This window comes from Taudactylus pleione, unplaced genomic scaffold (assembly GCF_031769625.1).
Source record: "Taudactylus pleione unplaced genomic scaffold, aTauple2 ptg000114l, whole genome shotgun sequence".
NCBI classification, from domain to species: domain Eukaryota; kingdom Metazoa; phylum Chordata; class Amphibia; order Anura; family Myobatrachidae; genus Taudactylus; species Taudactylus pleione.
Window position 1 is genome coordinate 19,534,520 of NW_028284516.1, and position 20,481 is coordinate 19,555,000.

At 39.7% G+C, this 20,481-nt stretch overlaps 1 protein-coding gene across 5 annotated transcripts in view; it reads left to right on the plus strand.

The window, feature by feature from the left end:
- LOC148524991 (uncharacterized) overlaps positions 1–20,481 on the plus strand; it is a 465,228-nt gene that overhangs the window by 119,725 nt on the left and 325,022 nt on the right. For all 5 annotated transcript variants that reach the window (XM_088471429.1, XM_088471430.1, XM_088471433.1 and 2 more), the window contains exons 12-13: positions 3,566–3,850; positions 18,141–18,387. In XM_088471429.1, coding sequence (XP_088327555.1) covers positions 3,566–3,850; positions 18,141–18,387 — 532 coding nt within the window. The remainder of the gene's footprint in view (positions 1–3,565; positions 3,851–18,140; positions 18,388–20,481) is intronic.

The window sequence follows — 20,481 nt, forward strand, 5'->3', positions numbered from 1 at the left end:
TGGAAAGGGGGAGGGGGCTTGGACTGCACACCCTAATTTTAAACATAATAAGAGGTGTTGCCATGCTGAGACTTGTAGTACAATGCAACAATGCAAGGGACATATAATGCAGGCGCACACTCTAGGTACTAAGAACAATGATAGTCAAAATAATTCTGATAAATTCTACAATTAACATAGAGTATAAGTGAGTTTCTTAGTACATGTTTGGCCAAAAATGTTTGCCCATCCACCGCGTCAAGGTGAACCCTATAAATGGGTCCCTAACACCCCCAATAGTAACACATTTTTCAAACACAGCCTGTAAACTGACAGGAGCTGATTGGTTGGTACTTTATCTTCATCCACTCTATCTCTCTCTTGCGAGCACTTTTATGCGAATTAAATTGACCCCAAATTGTTTTGCTCACCATTCTCTGTACTAGAGACTGCTGTGCATAAACATCCCAGCAGATCAACAATTTCTAAGATTTTTAAATCATCCCGACTGGCCCAAGAATCACCCCATGGTCAAAGTCACTTATTTCCCATTCTGGTGTTTGGTTCAAACAACAAATAAACCTGTTGACCATGTCTGCATACGATTTGAGTTGCTGATGATAGATTGGCTGATTAGATATTTCCATTAGGGAACAGATGTACAAGTGGTCACTGTATGTAGTATTTGTTTAACAGTGTTTCTATGCCAACTTCAAAATAGAAATTCATGCTTTTCAAAATAGAAAAAAAACATTAAATATTATTTATTTTGTGTTTTTTTGAAAGCTTTAAACTTGTATGAGGCCATCAAACCAGTCAACATTTGTCAAATACTGAACCAGTTCAAATAACTCCAGCATCTTTATGGCCTACAATACAAAAAAAATACATACAAAAAAGATTGAGAAGTGCCAGCTCCATGCAGAAAAAATAAAATGCAGGTGCACACTCTAAGCATACTGATAATTATGATAAATAAAATAAAATATAAAAATAATAATGATTATAATCAAAACAATTATAATAAACTCTTTCAATTAACATGGAGTATAAATAAGGTTCTTATTACATGTTTGCCCAAAAATGTATGCTCACCTACCATGTCATGGGGAACCTCACTAGGTGGGTCCCTAATATCCCTTTTACTGACATAGTATATAAATTAATCCAGCACTTACCTATAAATGTGCCCATTCTTGTATGTAGACCACAATGCAAGGACCTACAGTATACTAAATAAAATCACTTAAGGGTAGTTGGTAGAGGTGCTAGTCCAGGCAGAAGTAGTCTCTTCTTCAAGTGTACAGTACATTATATACACACATACCATACCTGCCAATCTCCCTGATTGTCAGGGTGACTCCCTGAAATAGTAGCTCCCTGAAGAGTCCAGCAATCTCCCTGATTGCACCTTACTCCCATTATGAAGCTGTTATATTAAAATAATAAACAGATCTATACATTCAAAGGGGATCATTCATTAGTATCATTTCCATAGATTGGTTATAAGGCACAATGATCCCTATGGCTACATGCATTTTCTGGAAAGTATCAGTGTGTTTTCATCAACAAATAGATCTCACTGATTGCTTTTGGGTTCGCTTACATTTCGATTTAAGTCAATTTTATGACACGCCTCTCAGATGTAGCAGTACACGCCCACTTTAACACGCACTAATAGGTGTTGTTTCACAATATCTCTGAAATGCTTTTTAAAAAGTAGGCAAGTATGAGACATTCAGAGGAAAAATAGGATGGCCTGGATGCACACCCTAATTTTTTTATTTATATGTTTTTATTAAGCATGTATCAAATTTTACAGAGTACATTAGACAGTAAGAAACAGCATATCTACACAAAACACTAAGGATAAAATGTAACCTGTATATGCAAAATCAGCATGTGATACACAATGTAAACTGTATCGCAAAACACCATAGACTCAAAAAAAAATCAATCCAACAATAAGAAAAAAAGAGAAAAATACATTTCAATGGTATATATAAATATTAAACAATAACAATAAATCGACAATTAGGAATATAAAAAAAAAGGGAAGAAAGAGGGGGGGCACACCCTAATTTTATACATAATAAGAGGTGCTATCATGCTAAGACTTGTAGTACCATGCAGGGAAAAAAAAGAAAATGCTTGTGCACATTCTCAGCACTAAGAATACTGATAATCAAAACAATTATAATAAACTGTAACACTTAACAAGGAGTAGAAATAAGGTTCTAAGCACTTCTTTATGGCCTACACTACAAAAAAAAAATATTCTGAGACGTGTCAGCTCCAAGCAGTAGAATATTGAAATGGTTCAATATGGCGACAGGCACCATGTTGACATCCTCAGAATGTCAACATGTGACAATGTCGACATCTGAAATGTCACCATGTGAAATATGGACATTCTTAGAATGCGGACAGTTAGGGTAAGGCACCACTGGGAGAGAGAGGGTTAAGCTGCCTGGGGGGAGGTTAAGATTAGGAACTTTGGGGAGGGTTAGGGATTAGGGTTAGAGATAGGGAATCATACTTACCAGAACTGCCACTCGTCAGATACCTGCACCAGAACTGCTACTGGGACCAGGAGGAAGACGCTGGAGATGCTGCAGCTGTCAGAACCAGGTTAGTGACCGCTGAGCCACCAGGGGTGTTAGGTCGACATTCTATTATACCAGCATATCATCAGTTTAGACATGATGAATGTCGACATGAATAATTTCAACCTAACATTCCACACCCACTTGAAAGACCACTTAGATTGTATGTTTTTTTTTCTGTAAGTTTAAATATATTTTATGATTTTTCTTTTACTAACAATTACTTTTTTAGAAAGACTGTTTTATAGATAATTATAGTGTACTGTAACACCATATAGAACTTTTTGAGCAAGAATATAATTTGGTTTTGTGCATCACAATAAACTTTCCATAGACAGTCACCTGATGATGATTTGTTTGTCCTGACATCACGGAGACTTACCTGTTCACTAAGTTGTTGTTTTAAAACAAACACCAATGCACATTTCATGCGAGTTAATAGATTGTTATTATAATTTAGACTGGAGCAGAGAAGGGAAAGTGGGGTCATGATAGAAACTTTCAAATATATCAATATATCAAGGGTTTTAACAAGGGACAGTAGGGAAAGGAAAAGAAGTATTAGAGCACGAGGACTTGCACTGAGACTGGAGTGAGGTAGGTTGAAAGGAAATTTGAGGAAAAATTACTTCACGGAAAGGGTAGTGGATAAATGGAAGAGCCTCCCATCAAAGGTGGTAGAGACTAAGACAGTAGAGCAATTGAAATATGCTTGGGGTAGGCACAAGAATATCCTTACTAAGGATCAAATAGGGTTGAGGTAACCAAAAGGTTAAAAAAAGGTCAGACTAGATGGGCCAAGTGGTTCTTATCTGCTGTCAAATTTTATGTTTCAATGACCTACAGGGCAGTGATTGCTTCCTGCCTCACATGTTACTGTTATTATAATATATGTTATGTTATACTGTATGTTACATGCAGACGTAACTTACAACTCTGGGTCAGTCTGCTTGACTCCATGTGACTTTTACGTTTCATAGGAGATGGAAGTCCTAAGAAGACAATGCAATGAAAAGTCAGCAAAAATAGAGGAGTATCACCGTGTCATTGAACAGCAGAATATCGAAGCCCGGAAAATGTTAGACCAGCAGAAGAAATATGTGCTTGAAACTGAAGAGCTAGAAAAGACCTTACAGTCCTTACACCTGGAAATTGTGTCATCCCAGCAAAAGCACAAAGGAGAACTTGTTCGATTAGACCAGCATGTTGCCCACCTGGAGGCGGACCTTACGGAAGCAAGGAGAATATGTGCACAGAAAGATCAGGTATGAGCTCTGCAGTTTTACCTTATAGAAGACTCCATATAACGCACAACACTTTCTCCAATTATTGTTCCTTTATAATCCCTAATGCTCTAACTCGTGTATAAAAATTGATGCTGCTATTTAACACTTTGCCATTGTTATGAAAACATGCTATTTTCTTGTACTTGGGATATATTTAGGACCAATTTGGCTGCTTCTCTGGATATGTCCTAGAGGCTGATTTCTGCTGGCAGCCTCTGGGGGGGCATGCAGTGGTCAGTCTGCCGTTAGTGGCATTTATACATGCAGCTAATTGAATCTCGTCTTTAGCTTTAGTAAAGAAATTAAATGTTTGAAAATAAGGAATAGGGAAAAATTAATGTTCAGAAACTCTCAGAGGCATAAAATCAAATAGAACAGGTGAATCTCTGTAGGTGTAGGAAATAGTCGCCTCCTGCTGGCATCCGTGTGCAGCGTCCGCAGATGCTGCTTCCAATCACCATCGTGACCATTAGACACGATGGTCTCTGCCCTCGGCCGAAGCGCACTCAGCCTGGTCGTCCTATCCCCTTTGCCGTGTTTAGGAAGTCTGTGTCCAATGATGCAGACCCGGGCTTGGTACTCCCACAAAATCGAGACGACACTCCTCCGTTTTGTGGAACGGACCCGGTCGCCACCCCCTACCAGCCCCCAAATGGCTGCTGGAAAATCATTCAGATGTCATTAAAAGATAAGCGGCTTATCGTCGTTTCACATATCGGCAGGATAACCTACTGGATGAGTACAAACCTGCGGCGGCGTTGTGGTGCTCTGGCTGTGTACGAGATGTTGCGCATACACAATGGGGCTCGGCCATCTCTAGGCTGATGTGCTGTGGGTCTTGCACGGATCACGGTTCAGTGTTATTGGCTCTCGCTTTGCCTCAATAAGACGCGATACAGGAAGAGTTATAGAGGCACGATAAGTGCCACTATAGTACATCCCCCATTTTATCAGTACAGCCTGGTTACTTGGAAATAGAAAAGAGGCTAAAGGTATTCCATATGCCCTTTATATATCTTGTCTCTCGAGGGGCCCCTTGGATTTCAGTGTTCTTATTGCCTTTTTTTTACTTTTGCTTATACTATGAATAGTGTACTTCTATGCTTACACGCCTGTAAGGCGTACTGTTATTCTTTCCTCTTAGAATTTTGTATTTGCTAATTAGTTAATAGGAGAATATGTTTATTTTGTCAAAGTTGGCCTCAGACAACAAGTCTTTTTCCTTAGTGTTTTTCAAAACATATCACTTAAAAACAATATATATTATTGTCCTTTACCAACACGGAAAACTTCAAAATGTTCTAATGAGGGAACCTAAGTAGAGAGGGTTCTACACACAAGTCTATTTAATACCTATAGGTAGATTTACTAAGGAGTAGGAAGTCAAAGACACCATGCATTGGCAGCTTTGACAGATAAGAAAAGACATGGGACATTTATATTCAGGCACTGTGCTTTTAATTTTCCCGTACACATACAGTACATACAACTTGATCCAATTGTAAAATATTACATAAAAAAACACATAATTGTTGCAGATTTTTGCCTAGCTGCTACAGGACTGCAGTCCCCCCAGTAAAATCCGCCACCTCCAATGAGCCAGTTGCAGTCCGTATGCACTAGCTACATTGGCAGTGTCTTCCCATGGAAGCACTATCTGCTAATCACACACAGGACAGGCAGTCTCAGGGGCTGGTGTTTTCTCCTCCTGGCCGAAGACGCCATCCCGAATGAAGGTAAGTCCGTGGCACTCTTAGCGTTAGCCATGGGGGGGAGGGTTAGTATTAGGGAGTCTAGTGGGGTTAGGGTTAGGTTTTGGGGAGGGAGGTTAGGGTTAGGCACCCTCAGGGAGGGTTAGGTTTAGGGAGCGGTAAGGGGAGGTTAGGGTTAGGCACCCCCGGGGGTAGGTTAGGGTTAGGCACTAGGGGGGGGTTAGGTTTAGGCACCACTAAGAGAGGGTTAGGGGGGACAGGGGATGGTTAGGGTACTTACCTGCCCCAGTCAGGCTCTTGATCCTGTTGGCATCCGCCACTGGCATTTCAATACCATTCCCATGAATACACCATAGCATTCCTGTATTTATGACGGATCCTGTCTGTTCGTGGATCCAATGGTGCTTCCTCACTCCTGCTTTGACAGATAGTTTCAAGACAGCTATAAAAATAAATCATAAATCAGGCTCGATTAACATTTATGTCTATTGTTGTTTTAAATGCATCAGTCAAAGGCAAGATGATCAAAGATTTTAACAACCAGCTCTTAAGTCAATTTACCCCCTAGTCAATTTACCCCCTAGTCCAGGGGTTCCCAAACTCGGTCCTCAAGGCACCCTACAGTCCAGGTTTTAAGGATATTCATGCTAGTACATAGATGGTATAATCAAACGGACCGAGGTACTAATTAAGTCAACTGTGCTTAAATATGGATATCCTGAAAACTTGGACTGTTAGGGTGCCTTGAGGACAGAGTTTGCGAGCGACTGCAGTAGTCTTTAATACCTATTGTATGTTTATCTCATAACTGCACACATCCTTTAAATGCAGGGGACACTGGATCATAGCGGGTATTTTATATTAGGGGCATATTTATAAACAAAAAATAAATTGTGGGATATCCCCAGGAAACAGCTGTTATCTCTGATATCTGAGGCGGCCCCATAGGGGGGCTGCTATGCAGTTGGATTTACCAAGCTCTGCAATGCACCTAATGGCATCTGAAGACGGCAATGGCCTAGGGGTTGGCAATAAGCCGCTCCCCAGCTGTTATAGGTCTACACACCCCAGCATTGCCTGTCACAGTTTTGTTATTTGACCATGCTGAAACTGTTGCAAGGCATGTTGGAATGTTCAGTTCAATAACAGCTGGAGGGACACTTATAGCCTATAGTAGCCTATGAGCTGCTCTAACACTTTTTTTTTTTTAGATAGGATCCTCCGATTCCCTTTCCATTGCCCCCGATGACGCATGTGCCGACCGACTGCTGCACGTGCGCATTAGCTGTGGAGGAACCAATGCGGCAGAGTGATAGCGTAACTGATAGCTATCACTCTTGATTCCATCTTTTAGCCATGACGGGCTGATATCGTAGCCCATCTCCTGACAAGAGGATATTGCTAAACTCCTGTGACAATGAACATTTATTTAGGCAAAAATTATTTATCACATCTGCATTAAGAATGCGTTTTGTGATAATCTGGCCCTGAGTATAGAAAACTTATTTTCTATAAAGTTCAGAGATGGTTATTGTGTCAGGTACTCTAGCTATATAACTGCACAACTTCATTGTTGTTCCTAATGAACCCTTATAAAGTTTGTTGTCTTGGACGATGACGAGTATGTACTTCAGCAAACACTAGTGATGAAAAGCTCATAGTATATAGAAGTTAACGTTCTATATTAGTCCTCCTTTAATTATCTTCCATCCTGACAGTTCCTAATGCAATAAGGGATGTGTGACTTTCAGCGTTCTGCGTGAAGAAAGATTTTGTTTGCTTCAAATGTGCTGGAAGCAGAATGCCACAACACTAAAACTAATGGAAATATGGTGCCAAGCATTTATGGGTTCACAGCATTAACACTATGTAAAAAGAGCAGATTCTTCTGCTCGTGACTGCTGGTTTGCACAGGAATTGTATTTAGTCAGGGTTCACAAAGTGCCCTGGCTCTGGATTTAAAAGTTATGTTTAAGCTGTGAACGTAAGCTCAAGGGATACTTGTAAAGTGGATGAAGGCAAAAGGTGATTCACTCAATTCTTATTTGTATGTCACTGCCCAGAATCTCTGGCTTCAGCAGTATGTTGCTAGAACACAGAGGAAGGGAATTATATTTATATGGGACTTTGTTTCATGTGCTATACTCATTAAGGGTCATTCGCGAATCACGGTAAGTGCAGTCTTGCCAAGCTTTTTGTTTATGCGGACAAATGCACCTACTTTTCCGTCTAGCGCATTTCGAGGTGCACGCCCACTTCCTTATCCTCGAGACTTAACTTGAAATGAGTCTGTGCCTAGTTTTGCAGGATTACGGATATAACTAAATGGTGAAATGTCAGGTCATAAAATGTTACTTTATACACTTACAGTCAGTGACTGCACTGAGGTCGGTGACACCCAATCATGCAGCCAGTAAAGTCCCTGCAAGCTCATTCCAAAAGGGGGCGTTGCCTCACCTGAGGGGGAGTGCTTGGTAAGGAATGCGAATGTCCATCAGGCTTCAGAGTTGGATGCATTTATGTGGTCACACTGCCCTTAGCCGTCCACTTGCGAAAGTAGTTGTCATTATTATCAGTGCACACTTGCTCCAGCCCTATCCCTGGGAAAAGCCATCAATCTGAATATTGAACAAATCCACCTACAAGCCCACAACACACTGTCAGAATACATAGACTACGTGCAGTTGCCCATTTACAGGATCAGATGTAACTGGAGATGTGTATGAGCTTCCCACAGTCGTACAAATTTGTGTATGCTCAGATCGCAAGATTTGTCTGTAAAACTGTCGTGCTTGTAACTCTAAATGAGCCCTTCTATGTACTGTATATCAAGTATGTAAAGTATGTAGAATTTCTTAGGGCCCTATTTAATAATGATAAGTGATTTATCACTCATTTCTAATGTTTAGGCACCTATCCGTTATCTATCGAGGCAGATACAGCAAATTGTCCTAATGTAGTGAGCAGCGCTCGTCTCCTATCTCCCACCCATAGAAACAGTTTGGACTTTGTATATAACAAGGAGCGATAAAAATTTGGGCAGATTTCACCAGGTAATCCTGGCATCCAGGTGCGTCAGCGAGTGGTAATGTCCCTACGAGAAGCCGGCATCCGGGACATTACCCACAGTACAGTAGTGCAGCTCCGTCTCCTGGCAACACTGTGAAGGCGGGAAGATGGATTGCCATTTTTTTTTTAGTGAGAAAGTAAGTTAGAAACACCACCATAAAGACTGTGGCTTGCTTGATATAAAACATTCCTCATATAAACTGTATAATTTATTTGAATAGTTGTCTATATACCTGACTAAAAAATAAGCTCACTTGTTTTTTTATTGAAATGCTTGAAATAATAATAATAATAGTGGTATACGTGTATATATTGTAGTATACACGTTGCAAGTGGTCGCAGTATTTTCTTTGTTATTACATATTCTTGAGTGCCACCCCTGTTTAAGACTATCTATGCCATTGCTTGGTTGTGCACCCTGGTCTGCTGGTCTGCTGCTTCTGGAATGGTGAGTGCCGGATGCTTATATATAATGTATATATAGTTGTACATGGATGGATGTTGACTATGGAGCGACCAGCTAGTTGATTATAAACATGTGGTTAGAACACACGTGTATATATGTGTGTGTGTGTATATATATATATATATATGTAATACGTTACAAAGTGCAAGTGCTATATGTGCAGAAAGTGTAAATTGTGCAAAAACCTATTTCACATGTATAACATGGATAAAGTGCAGAAAAACTGATTAGAATGTACATGTAGTGAAAAATGCTCCATTAATTTGTAACACAATGTGAAAACTATTAAAACTTATATGAAAAATCAATCAAGATTAAAGTTCAACCAGTAAAAGTAAAAACACATAATTTAATATAACAGTTTAGAATAAAAACATCACTTGCTTTAAAAAAGAAAGGCAATTGATACACATACAGATATATAAATTAATAATAATAAAAAATAAATAATAAATAAATCAAGAAAATAAAGGTAGAGCAGCTTATCTGAGGTAGCGACTTATTAGTTCATGTGGCAGGCATAGAAACAGGCTCCAACGCGTTTCATCAGTTCAAGACTTCATCAAGGGAGTAGTGTTATGTTGTGGGGTCTGCATCTTTATACCCCCCTGCAAGGGATTCAATAGGGAGCAATTTGCTTCAATATCCGGCACCCACCCCCTTTAACATGTGGGCGGGACTCAAAAGAGATTAATTATAGGGTGATCCAATAGGTCCATATGAGTAATTATAATCGCTAGCATCACGGATAAAAAATGTTCAAATACAGAGTTTAAAATCTGACTTTTGTGGTACTTCCGCACCCACAGGACTAGTCCGTGTGCCCTTCTGCCCGGACTGGTGACGTCATGTCCGCCTCTGTGTGGTGCGTCTATTGCCGATTCCCGGAAGTTGTTTCCCCCGGATGTCATCTCTGCGGTACTTCACATCTCTATGGTCTGGCCGCGAGTCCTCCTACCCGGAGTTCATTACTTCCGCCCATACTTTGGATATTGCGGCCACAGAGTATAGGACCCTCATTGGACGCTCGATTGCGCATGCGCATCGCTCCCAATCTAGAATAATAAACACAATAGTATAATGATCATTTATAAATATTTCTTTGTACTCAGCACATTGCTATCTATTTGGAAAAACCTGAAGATCTGGAAATATATGTATACACAGGGTAATTAGTTAACTAATATAAACGATTTATAGTTAGCCTTAAATGATTTAGTGTTAGAATCTTGTCTAATACTGTAATAAAGTATCTTTTAAGTGAGAAATGTCCATAGATCAGATCCTTTCACAGCATAGTCCTTGCATTAAGCTAATAAAAGTCTCTGGTGAAGATGATATCCATTCATAATGTCTTTTTTCCTCTTTATTTCACATTTTGTCACACTGTTAATTCTTCTCTTTGGATATAATATTTTGGATGTTTATATTCTTTCTTCCAAATATTGCTGCTGGACAATCCTTCTTTCCAGGAGGTAATTGACATATATTGCACCCAGTATTCTCTGGAGGTCTCCCATCCAGGTATTGACCAGGCCCAACTCTGCTTAGAGTTGGGCCTGGTCATACACCTATACTATAATAGGTGTGGAGATGGTACCTGGACCCAGTGCCAGATTAAGGTCCACATGGGCCTGGAGCTGAAATTTATGAAGGGCCTATTGTGTGCTGCTTTAGGGGGTTTGACTAGCACAGCGAGGGTGTGACTACTGAAATGGGGTGTTGTGGTCTGCGCAGGGGGTGAGGTCTGTGTCATGGGTGTGGCTAGCACCATGCAGGGCATAGCTACCGCCTACCTTCAACCCGCCTCAATCTCCCTCCCCTATTCACTTGAAGCATGCACCACCTTTTATATTATTGAACAATAATTGCCATGCTAATGGTCAGTTTAGAACTTTTGACGCTAAGCAGATCTATGTAGTGTGCAGCGACACATCCAATCCCATGCAGCCTGGCTGCAATGGTTTTATTTAAAAGAATGAGCGGAATTCTATTTAGTAATGGTTCTGAACTTTGTCAGACTGGGGCATGTGGGGCCCACCAGGGAAATTCTATGGTGCATCTACTGATAACTACAGTCCCTGGGAATTACATCTTCGGCATATTGGAGGAGGACATTTATGAAAGACTCCTCTGGGAGAATCTGACAATGTGCATGTGCACAGTGTCAGTTTCCAGAGCTGGCCGGAGACTGCAGGAGAGGGATCGGTAGATACCTCATCTGTGAATATTGTATGTGTACATACATAGGCATAAAGCGCCTTACGCCATCTGAGGATGGCATAAAGCAAAGGGACCATACTCCAAAAAGCTTCTGCATCAGGCTGTTGGTTCATAGCGTTAATACATAAAATTATGCAGAAACTGCTGTTTCTATATAATGTTATGAAAAACGGCCTTGATGAACAGTCCCCTTAGAATTAGAATAAGTATGCGTGTGTGCAAAAAATAGGAAAAGCTCAGCACTTAAATGCCCTAACATATTTCCAACACATCAATTATGTGTGTAAAGCCTCACACTTTGGTCCTATTCTATCTATCCATCTGCCTTGACCTTAACAGTAAGGGCGGAATTCATTTGATTCCTGCCCCCATCGTGCCCGACGGAGCTATTCAATTCTTGCTCCTGTGGGGCACGATCAGCTGCCAGCGCTACATTTCAGCTCGCAGCCCCAAGGGGATGAGAGCTGAAATGTGCGAAAAGTGACATGTTTGGGCGCCCAAACATCACTTTTCGCAATCGCGCCCTGCACTTTGGTCGGGTTTAGCTGCTTTACGCGGCTGAACCCGACCACTTTGGGCGCGATCAGCACGAAAATCTAGAACAATTGCATAGCGGCCCGCGAACTCCTGTCACTTTAGATGGGAGATGCGGGCCGCGAAAATAATTGAATTCCGCCCTAAAGGTTTTCCATTTCCAATATGCCCTCCAGAAAAGCAATACATACACTCCTATCTGGTACATTATCACTTATACAAATCTGTACTTGAAAAATCCAGAATTGTGTGTGTGAAAGGAAAATGTATACAATAAATTTAAACATTGGTCAATAAGCCACTGAGTGCCTCTTTGGTATAGATAGATAGATAGATAGATAGATAGATAGAGAATGAGAGAGAGAGAGAGAGAGAGAGAGAGAATGAGAATATATATCACAGTAACCACAAATGTATAAAACTGATTAAGTTGGGTTAATAGATAGAATTGTTAAAATCTTCTATTATTGCCTTGTGCACACCCTTTACAGAGGAACTAACGGAGGCTCAGGCTGAAGCAGGACACACTAATCAGTGACTAAAGCCAGCAGCACAGGCATGATACTCCCATCAGCAGTATGTCACCTGACTATGCTGCCTGCATGGAGCCGGGCTTGACTGCTTGTGCTTGATGCTTGTTTGGCGCGGACCAGTGGTGATGACATCATGTGGCATAGACAGAGGAGGCGCCGCGGTACTGTGCGGCACAGTATTAAGGTCTTTCCAATCAGCCGTCATGTGTGACCAGTCACTGTGTCAACTGCGGCTGCGCTGCAGTGCGGGCTGCAAGGGAGAGGGGAAGTTTGTTGGCCCACTAGGGTCGGGTGGGAGGAGCCGCGATCGGCCACTGGCCGGCCTCACAAGCTGTGCGGTAGCAGGATTTTTTTTCCTGTCTAGAGCAGCACAGCATATGCTGTGAGATGTTGTTGGCCTATTTTAATGGAAGGGCCTGGAGTTACAGCTCCACCCGCCCCATTGTTAATCTGGCCCTGCCTGGACCCCTAATCCTGTTACTACAGTATCTTTATATATCTCTAGTTATATATATATATATATATATATCCATTGCGTTGGCACTCCCTTTCAAGAACCTTTTAAAATCGAGGTGCCAGTCATATGATAGGATAATGTAAACAAGGCAGCGGCACTCAGCGGGATTAATCAAATAAAGACAGCTTAACCCTTAACCACTTAACCCTTCCAGCGTGGACCATTTAGCCTCTGGATTCACAGATAAAGATTTTCTTTTTGGTACGCACAATTATTTTCATGACCACGAGCTACCACTATTTTAAATGCTACACTATTAGGCGCATGACTTCTTAAACTTTTTTTCATATATATATATATATATATATATATATATATATATATATACATACATACAGTCAGATGCATAAATATTGGGACATTGACAGAATTTTCATATTTTGGCCTCTATTCACCACCACAATGGCTTTGAAATGAAACAAACAAGATGTGCTTTAACTGCAGACTTTGAGATTTAATTTGAGGGTAATTACATCCAAATCAGGTGAACGGTGTAGGAATTGCAACGGTTTCTATATGTGCCTCCCACTTTTTAAGGGGCCAAAAGTAATGGGACAATCTAAACAATCCTAAATCTAACTTTCACTTTTTAATACTTTGTTGCAAATCCTTTACAGGCAATTACAGCCTGAAGTCTGGAACGCATAGACATCACCAGACGCTGGGTTTCATCCCTGGTGATGCTCTGCCAGGCCTCTACTGCAAATGTCTTCAGTTCCTGCTTTTTCTTGGGGCATTTTCCCTTCAGTTTTGTCTTCATCAAGTGAAATGCATGCTCAATCGGATTCAGGTCAGGGGATTGACTTGGCCATTGCATAACATTCCATTTTTTTGCCTTAAAAAACTCTTTGGTTGCTTTTGCAGTATGCTTCGTGTTATTGTCCATCTGCACTGTGAAGCGCCGTCCAATGAGTTCTGAAGCATTTGACTGAATATGAGCATATAATATTGCCCGAAACACTTCAGAATTCATTCTGCTGCTTTTGTCAGTAGTCACATCATCAATAAATACAAGGGAACCAGTTCCATTGGCAGCCATACATGCCCATGCCATGACACTACCACCACCATGCTTCACTGATGAGGTGGTATGTTTTGGATCATGAGCAGTTCCTTTCCTTCTCCATACTCTTCTCTTCCCATCACTCTGGTACAAGTTGATCTTTGTCTCATCTGTCCATAGGATGTTGTTCCAGAACTGTAATGGCTTTTTTAGATGTTGTTTGGCAAACTCTAATCTGGTCTTCCTGTTTTTGTGGCTCACCAATGGTTTACATCTTGTGGTGAACCCTCTATATTCACTCTTGTGAAGTCTTCTCTTGATTGTTGACTTTGACACATATACACCTACCTCCTGGAGAGTGTTCTTGATTTGGCCAACTGTTGTGAAGGGGTTTTTCTTCACCAGGGAAATAATTCTTCTGTCATCCACCACAGTTGTTTTCCGTGGTCTTCCGGGTCTTTTGGAGTTGCTGAGCTCTCCGGTGTGTTCTTTCTTTTTAAGAATGTTCCAAACAGTTGATTTGACCACACCTAATGTTTTTGCTATCTCTCTGATGGGTTTGTTTTGATTTTTCAGCCTAATGATGGCTTGCTTCACTGATAGTGACAGCTCTTTGGATCTCATATTGAGAGTCGACAGCAACTGATTCCAAATGCAATTGTCACACCTAGAATCAACTCCAGACCTTTTACCTGCTTAATTGATATTGACACCTGTCCATGAAATAGCTTTTGAGTTGATAGTCCCATTACTTTTGGCCCCTTAAAAAGTGGGAGGCACACATAGAAACCGTTGTAATTCCTACACCGTTCACCTGATTTGGATGTAATTACCCTCAAATTAAATCTTAAAGTCTGCAGTTAAAGCACATCTTGTTTGTTTCATTTCAAAGCCATTGTGGTGGTGAATAGAGGCCAAAATCTGAAAATTCTGTCAATGTCCCAATATTTATGCACCTGACTGTATATGTGTATATATATATATATATATATATATATATGTATATATATATATATATATTTGAGGTGCAGCACTCAGGTCTCATAAACAAATGACGAGAAGCAAAACAACTCAGATCAATGTTGCAGTGTTTTTGGTATACTGTCTCCAGAAAACCATATATAGGTTGAGCCTCTCGTATCCAAAATGCTTGGTATCAGGGGTATTTTGGATATCGTAATATTCCGTATTTTGGAATATTTGCATACCATAATTAGATTTCGTGGGAATGGGACCCAAATCTAAACACAAAATGCATTTATGTTCTATATACACCTTATACACACAGACTTCAGGTAATTTTATACAATATTTTTAATAATCTTGTGCCTTAAACAAAGTTTGTGTACACTTAACCATCAAACAGAAAAGATTTCACAGTCATGCGGACCAATCTATATTTTGGAACACTTGGATATGGGAGGCTCAACCTGTGCACATATATATAATATATATATATATATATATATATATATATATATCTCACACAAACAAAGTTAATATTTTGGAGATTTAAATCTTGATAATGGTGACACTTTGAAGGGTGCAAGCTAATATTCCCTTAAGTCTTTTCCTCCAAAAAATTAGAAGATGATGACAGTGTACATCCACTTTCACATTAAAAGGACATTTAGCTTGTACCCATTGTACCCGAGAAAGGACCGTAACAACGCTAATGGCATTAATGTTTAATTCCAGAACTAAATGTGTACTAACAATTTCATATCTTCAATGTAGGCCATTTAACATTTGAACCGGGAAAAAAACGAATTTCACGAATAATTAAAGGCTTGTGTTAAATACATAGACAGTCGTTTAAATTTAGATCTGCAATAACATTTACTATTATTCTCCAGGGCTTTGACTGCTTGACAGAAACAAAGTACTCTGGGATTAATTTCAAGAAATGGTGCCAACTGTGTGCAATTTGCTGTAATTAAGACATGAAAGAGTACTAAATATTCAGATTAAAAGAGCCATGATTGAATGTGATAGAGAATCAAGGTGTGGCAACACGCCAATAAATACCAGTCAGTCATGATGAGTACAAAATATTAATTGATTTGAAACCTACGCCAATGAAATATTACAATAAAGCAAACCAGATTACACTAATTACAGCCTGGAGAAAAGAATTAAAAAGAAAACATTTTGAGTGATTCCTAAAATGAAATTTTACTTGTTCGGCATTCAACATGGCAAGTCGTAAGAAATGTATTTGTATAATTACTCATACTCACAAACCGTAATTGCTTGGTTTCCGTGGATTTATATCTATGTTTATAAGTTCTTCAAAGGCACCTGTATGTTCTTGGCTCGTTACACAGTTTTGCACAGTGAATTGTGTGGAAATTATATTAACAAATGTTTATATAAGAGCATAGTAGTTTTTTTTTTTTTCTTGCAAGCCCTGGAAAAAAGAGTTTATTGTACATCTCAATTAAAGTGTATCTTTCTCTGGGGCAGATGTACTAAGCCTTGGAGAGATAAACAACCAACCTATCAGCTCCTGTCACTTTTCAAACACAGCCTGTAACATGGCAGTTGGGAGCTGATTGGCTGGTACTTTATCTCTCTTCACTTCATTACTCGCCAAGGCTTAGTACTTCTCCCCCTGTTACTCATTGTGGTGGCATCCATTTTGTTTTGCAACAAGCATATCTTTCAGTGATGTCACTAGTTCTTAGTGAACCAATGGGCAATTTTATCATGAAGTTTGTCTTATTCTGTAGTCTACTTTTTTAGAGTGTCCTTTAACTCACAATAGCCATAGCCAGCTAGCAACACAATGCCAGTGGTAGATTCATGGTGCAGTCAAGCAACTTTGGGGTCTATGGGCCTGATTCAGAGCTGGACGCTATTTGCGCTCGCTCGTTCAGAAAAAAGGGCCGGCTATATAAATTGAGCGCTCGCTCTTTGCGGTCTGTTGACGCCTCTATGTCTGAGCGAGCAAACGAAACATGCGCTCGCTATTTTGTAAAGACGCCCCCTGGCCGCTCGCATCCTACGTCATCTCCGCTATTTATTAGATTAATCGAGTACATCGAAAGGCGTCTGAACTGCTCGCAGTGCTTGTGGTTGGATTTTCCTACCGCAATCATGCGAACAGTTCAGGCTAAGAAACAACCGTGACGTGGTCGATGACGCTGCTTTGTTAATTATGCACACCCTTAAAATGCCCGTTTTGACCGTTTGGCACGCCTGCGTTCGGATCACCACTCCCCGTTTTCAAGCACCTTCCCCTGTTACCACCCACAAACGCCTCATCCTGTCACTCAAATTAGCAGGCACTCGCTATTTTGCGAGCGCTCGATTTCCGATCGCACTGACTGGTTGGCGCATGCGCATTACGACCCATACGCATGCGCAGATGTGCGAACATCGCTCGGAGCGAACGAGCGGCCGCTTACGAGCGGCTCTGAATCAGGTCCTATGTACGAAGCTGAATCCTGTCAGAAAGTTTTCCAAAGATGATTTTAGCCAAAGTTGTCTTTGTAGCTGCTAATGAATTATAAATTTTCAAGGTCAAAACTTTCATGATTTATCCCAGAGAACAAGGATGAGCCACGCATTAACTTCATAAAAAGAAAGTCTGGAATTTAAATGCAGGTTGCGTCCGCCAGGTTCACCCCATAATGTCCTACGGGGGGCATCACTTGCTTTTAAAACGCAACCTGCATAGCTAAATTCTGAACCAATGTTTATTCTTGAACACATGAAATAATACATCTTATACATATTTAATATTTTTTAATATTACACTATGCTATGTATTATGAAGTAAATGAAAGTCATAGGTTAATCGGACACAACCTTAATGTACATTCTCACTTCGTAGTGCTGGGCCTTGGAGCTTTGGTACAACCGAGGGGCTTTCTACTTGGAGTTTGTTCAACCCGTTTTCATGTGGGGGTTTAAACTGCTCTGTAGTTGGCCTCTACAAATGGGCCCTTGGTGTGGGTATGTTACAGGGAAAGTAGATTATAAGCTTAGGTGAAGAAATAATCATTCCGATTACACATTTCTGTAGAATATGTTGCCTCTGTGCTGTACATATATACATTAAGGATAATTATACGATGTTCTATCCTTTGCTGTTTTTTTTATGTATGTTTTTTATTGTATCCTTTAGAACCGTATGTATATCTAGACATTTTATTGTCAGTAGTGGCAGATGATTTTTTTTTTTTTCTGTACTCTTCATCTCTACAGGCAATAAGCAAAAGAGATGACCTTCTGCGAAAATCGGAAGCCAATCTCCTGCAGGCAAGAGAAGGTATCAAAGAGAAGGCGACAGAGGCGGAACACCTTGACAGCATGGTCAAGAAATTGGAAGAGAGAATCCAAGAGGCACAGAAAAAAATGAATCAAAAGGAGAAGGAAAACAATGTACTTAGAGCAGAGATGAAGGACCTCGGTGTAGAGCTACAAGATGTACATAAGCTGTACAGAGAAACAGGTAACACGGCTCTAGAGTACAGTAATAATAACCAGTGGTGTGTTGACTCATCCAATAAGATATATATATGCCATTTATGCAAATTTGGAATATTCTTGTGTTCAATCCAATATTTTGATTCACATAGAGCATTAATATCCGGAGTCAAGTTTAAAGCCGTTCACCTTACATGCCTCCTCATTTTTTTGGTCTTCTGTTCCCTTTGTGTATAACCTTATCTATGTGACCTGCTATATCTAGTGTCTCTCACAGATAGTAAATTTGGTTAAAACTTGGCAAACACTAAGCAAGTTTTATTTCTTGGATTGTGAGTTTTGCTAGTAGTGCCACGGTCAACAAACAAACTGATATTTTGTATGTATTTTAAGTAGAAAACCGTGAAATAAGTATTTTTTCTCTTTTGCAATCAACGCATTACCCATCTTTAATTCATTCTAGTGTGGTGTTCAATGGAAAGGCTGTTTACACACGGGACTGTATTTTGAAAAAAACTTTTGTGGTTTTAGGCGTGAGATCACTAGACAAATGTTAAACACCGAGATCCTATTACAGAGTGATTCATAGAATTTACTATTATTTTTTTTCAGCATTCATAAGTGTTTATCATCATTATCTTGCTGTTTGCCAGAAGTGACTGAAACAATTGAAGAAAAGCAAAATAATAGTATTTTGCTTTGAAAGAGAGGGGGGAAATAAACTGCAAGTTCCTTGGAGAAAATTATCTTTCTTTGTTTTATCAAAAAGTGGGAGTGAGCAGGATTCGACGTTACGCCTGTCGCTCAACTTAATTCCCACTATATATGAGCGTGGCTGGACCAGGCAGATAGAAGTTGTATTTCATTAGCAGCAGACCTTTATCAAGAGATAAATAAATGGCATGCAGGCACAAGCCACGAGAGGCAGGTTTACATGACATAACAAACATGACTGACACATGCTAAAAATAAAATATATACAGGACATTGCAGTAGGAACAGTATCAATAATGCAACAATCGGAAACATAGTAACAGCTTAATCTGTTGGCATAAGAATAAATGAATATCTGTGTTACTAGAGAGCTCTCTTCTTATCTCGGGGTAATGACCATTCTCTACTAACAATATATTAAAGACTGGATTTCACCTCCATATATAAAATGTCCATATTCTCATTTATGTGATAGGTAATCCCTAAATTATGGTAATGTCAAGAATATAAAATAACTGCACCGTTTGGAAAAATATCTATTTGATACAATAGAACAATTCTGAATATGCTACATCCCACGGTAACTAACCAGATATCCACATTAATAATTATATTAGATTGTAATATTTTTGGGTATTATATAAAATTTGTAGAAAGCAATTTCCTTATTAAACAGTGCTATTATTATTAGTCTGATGCAACTTAGTATAAAAAAAGCAATATAAAGATTCTCGTAGGCTAAACATATATTATTAAACAAGTCTTTTATTTGCCATACTTCTAAACCAGGCACTTTATAAAATATATCTACGTACAGCAACATAATTAATATTTTAGACAAGTACACACAGAGTTGTGTTCTGGATAATGTTTCTGTTTTCTGAAATCAACCTACAGGCTTCAACAATACAGATGTTTTAATATGAGAGAAACCCATTTGATTGTTTAAGAATCTGATTTAATTCAAACACTTCAGTATGATTAAAACAGCTATAGATGGAGTCCATTTCTATATCAGATAGACATCAAGTGTATGTTTATCAGGCATCAAATTGCATGTTTCTCAGTACTCGTCAGCAGTGTTAATTCAAGGTAAATGACTTTCATTGCCTGTCATACCTTTTCCTACTTGATTGGATCTGCTGTGAGATGAAATCCCAGAATGAGATCCTGCTGCGCACCTTACTGTCAGCCTGTCTCCCTGTCTGTCACATGACCGCCAATCCCCTTCGCTCCTGTGTATGTGCTTCCATCACTGTGTACCATCTACAGAGGATGACATTGGTGAACCAACCGCTCACATTTTCAAACTTTTCTGTCAAAGGCTTAAAATGCTGCATTATCAGGATAGAGAACGATCAAATAAAATGTTCATTGTAATTTAATTTGTTAATTATAAGAAAGC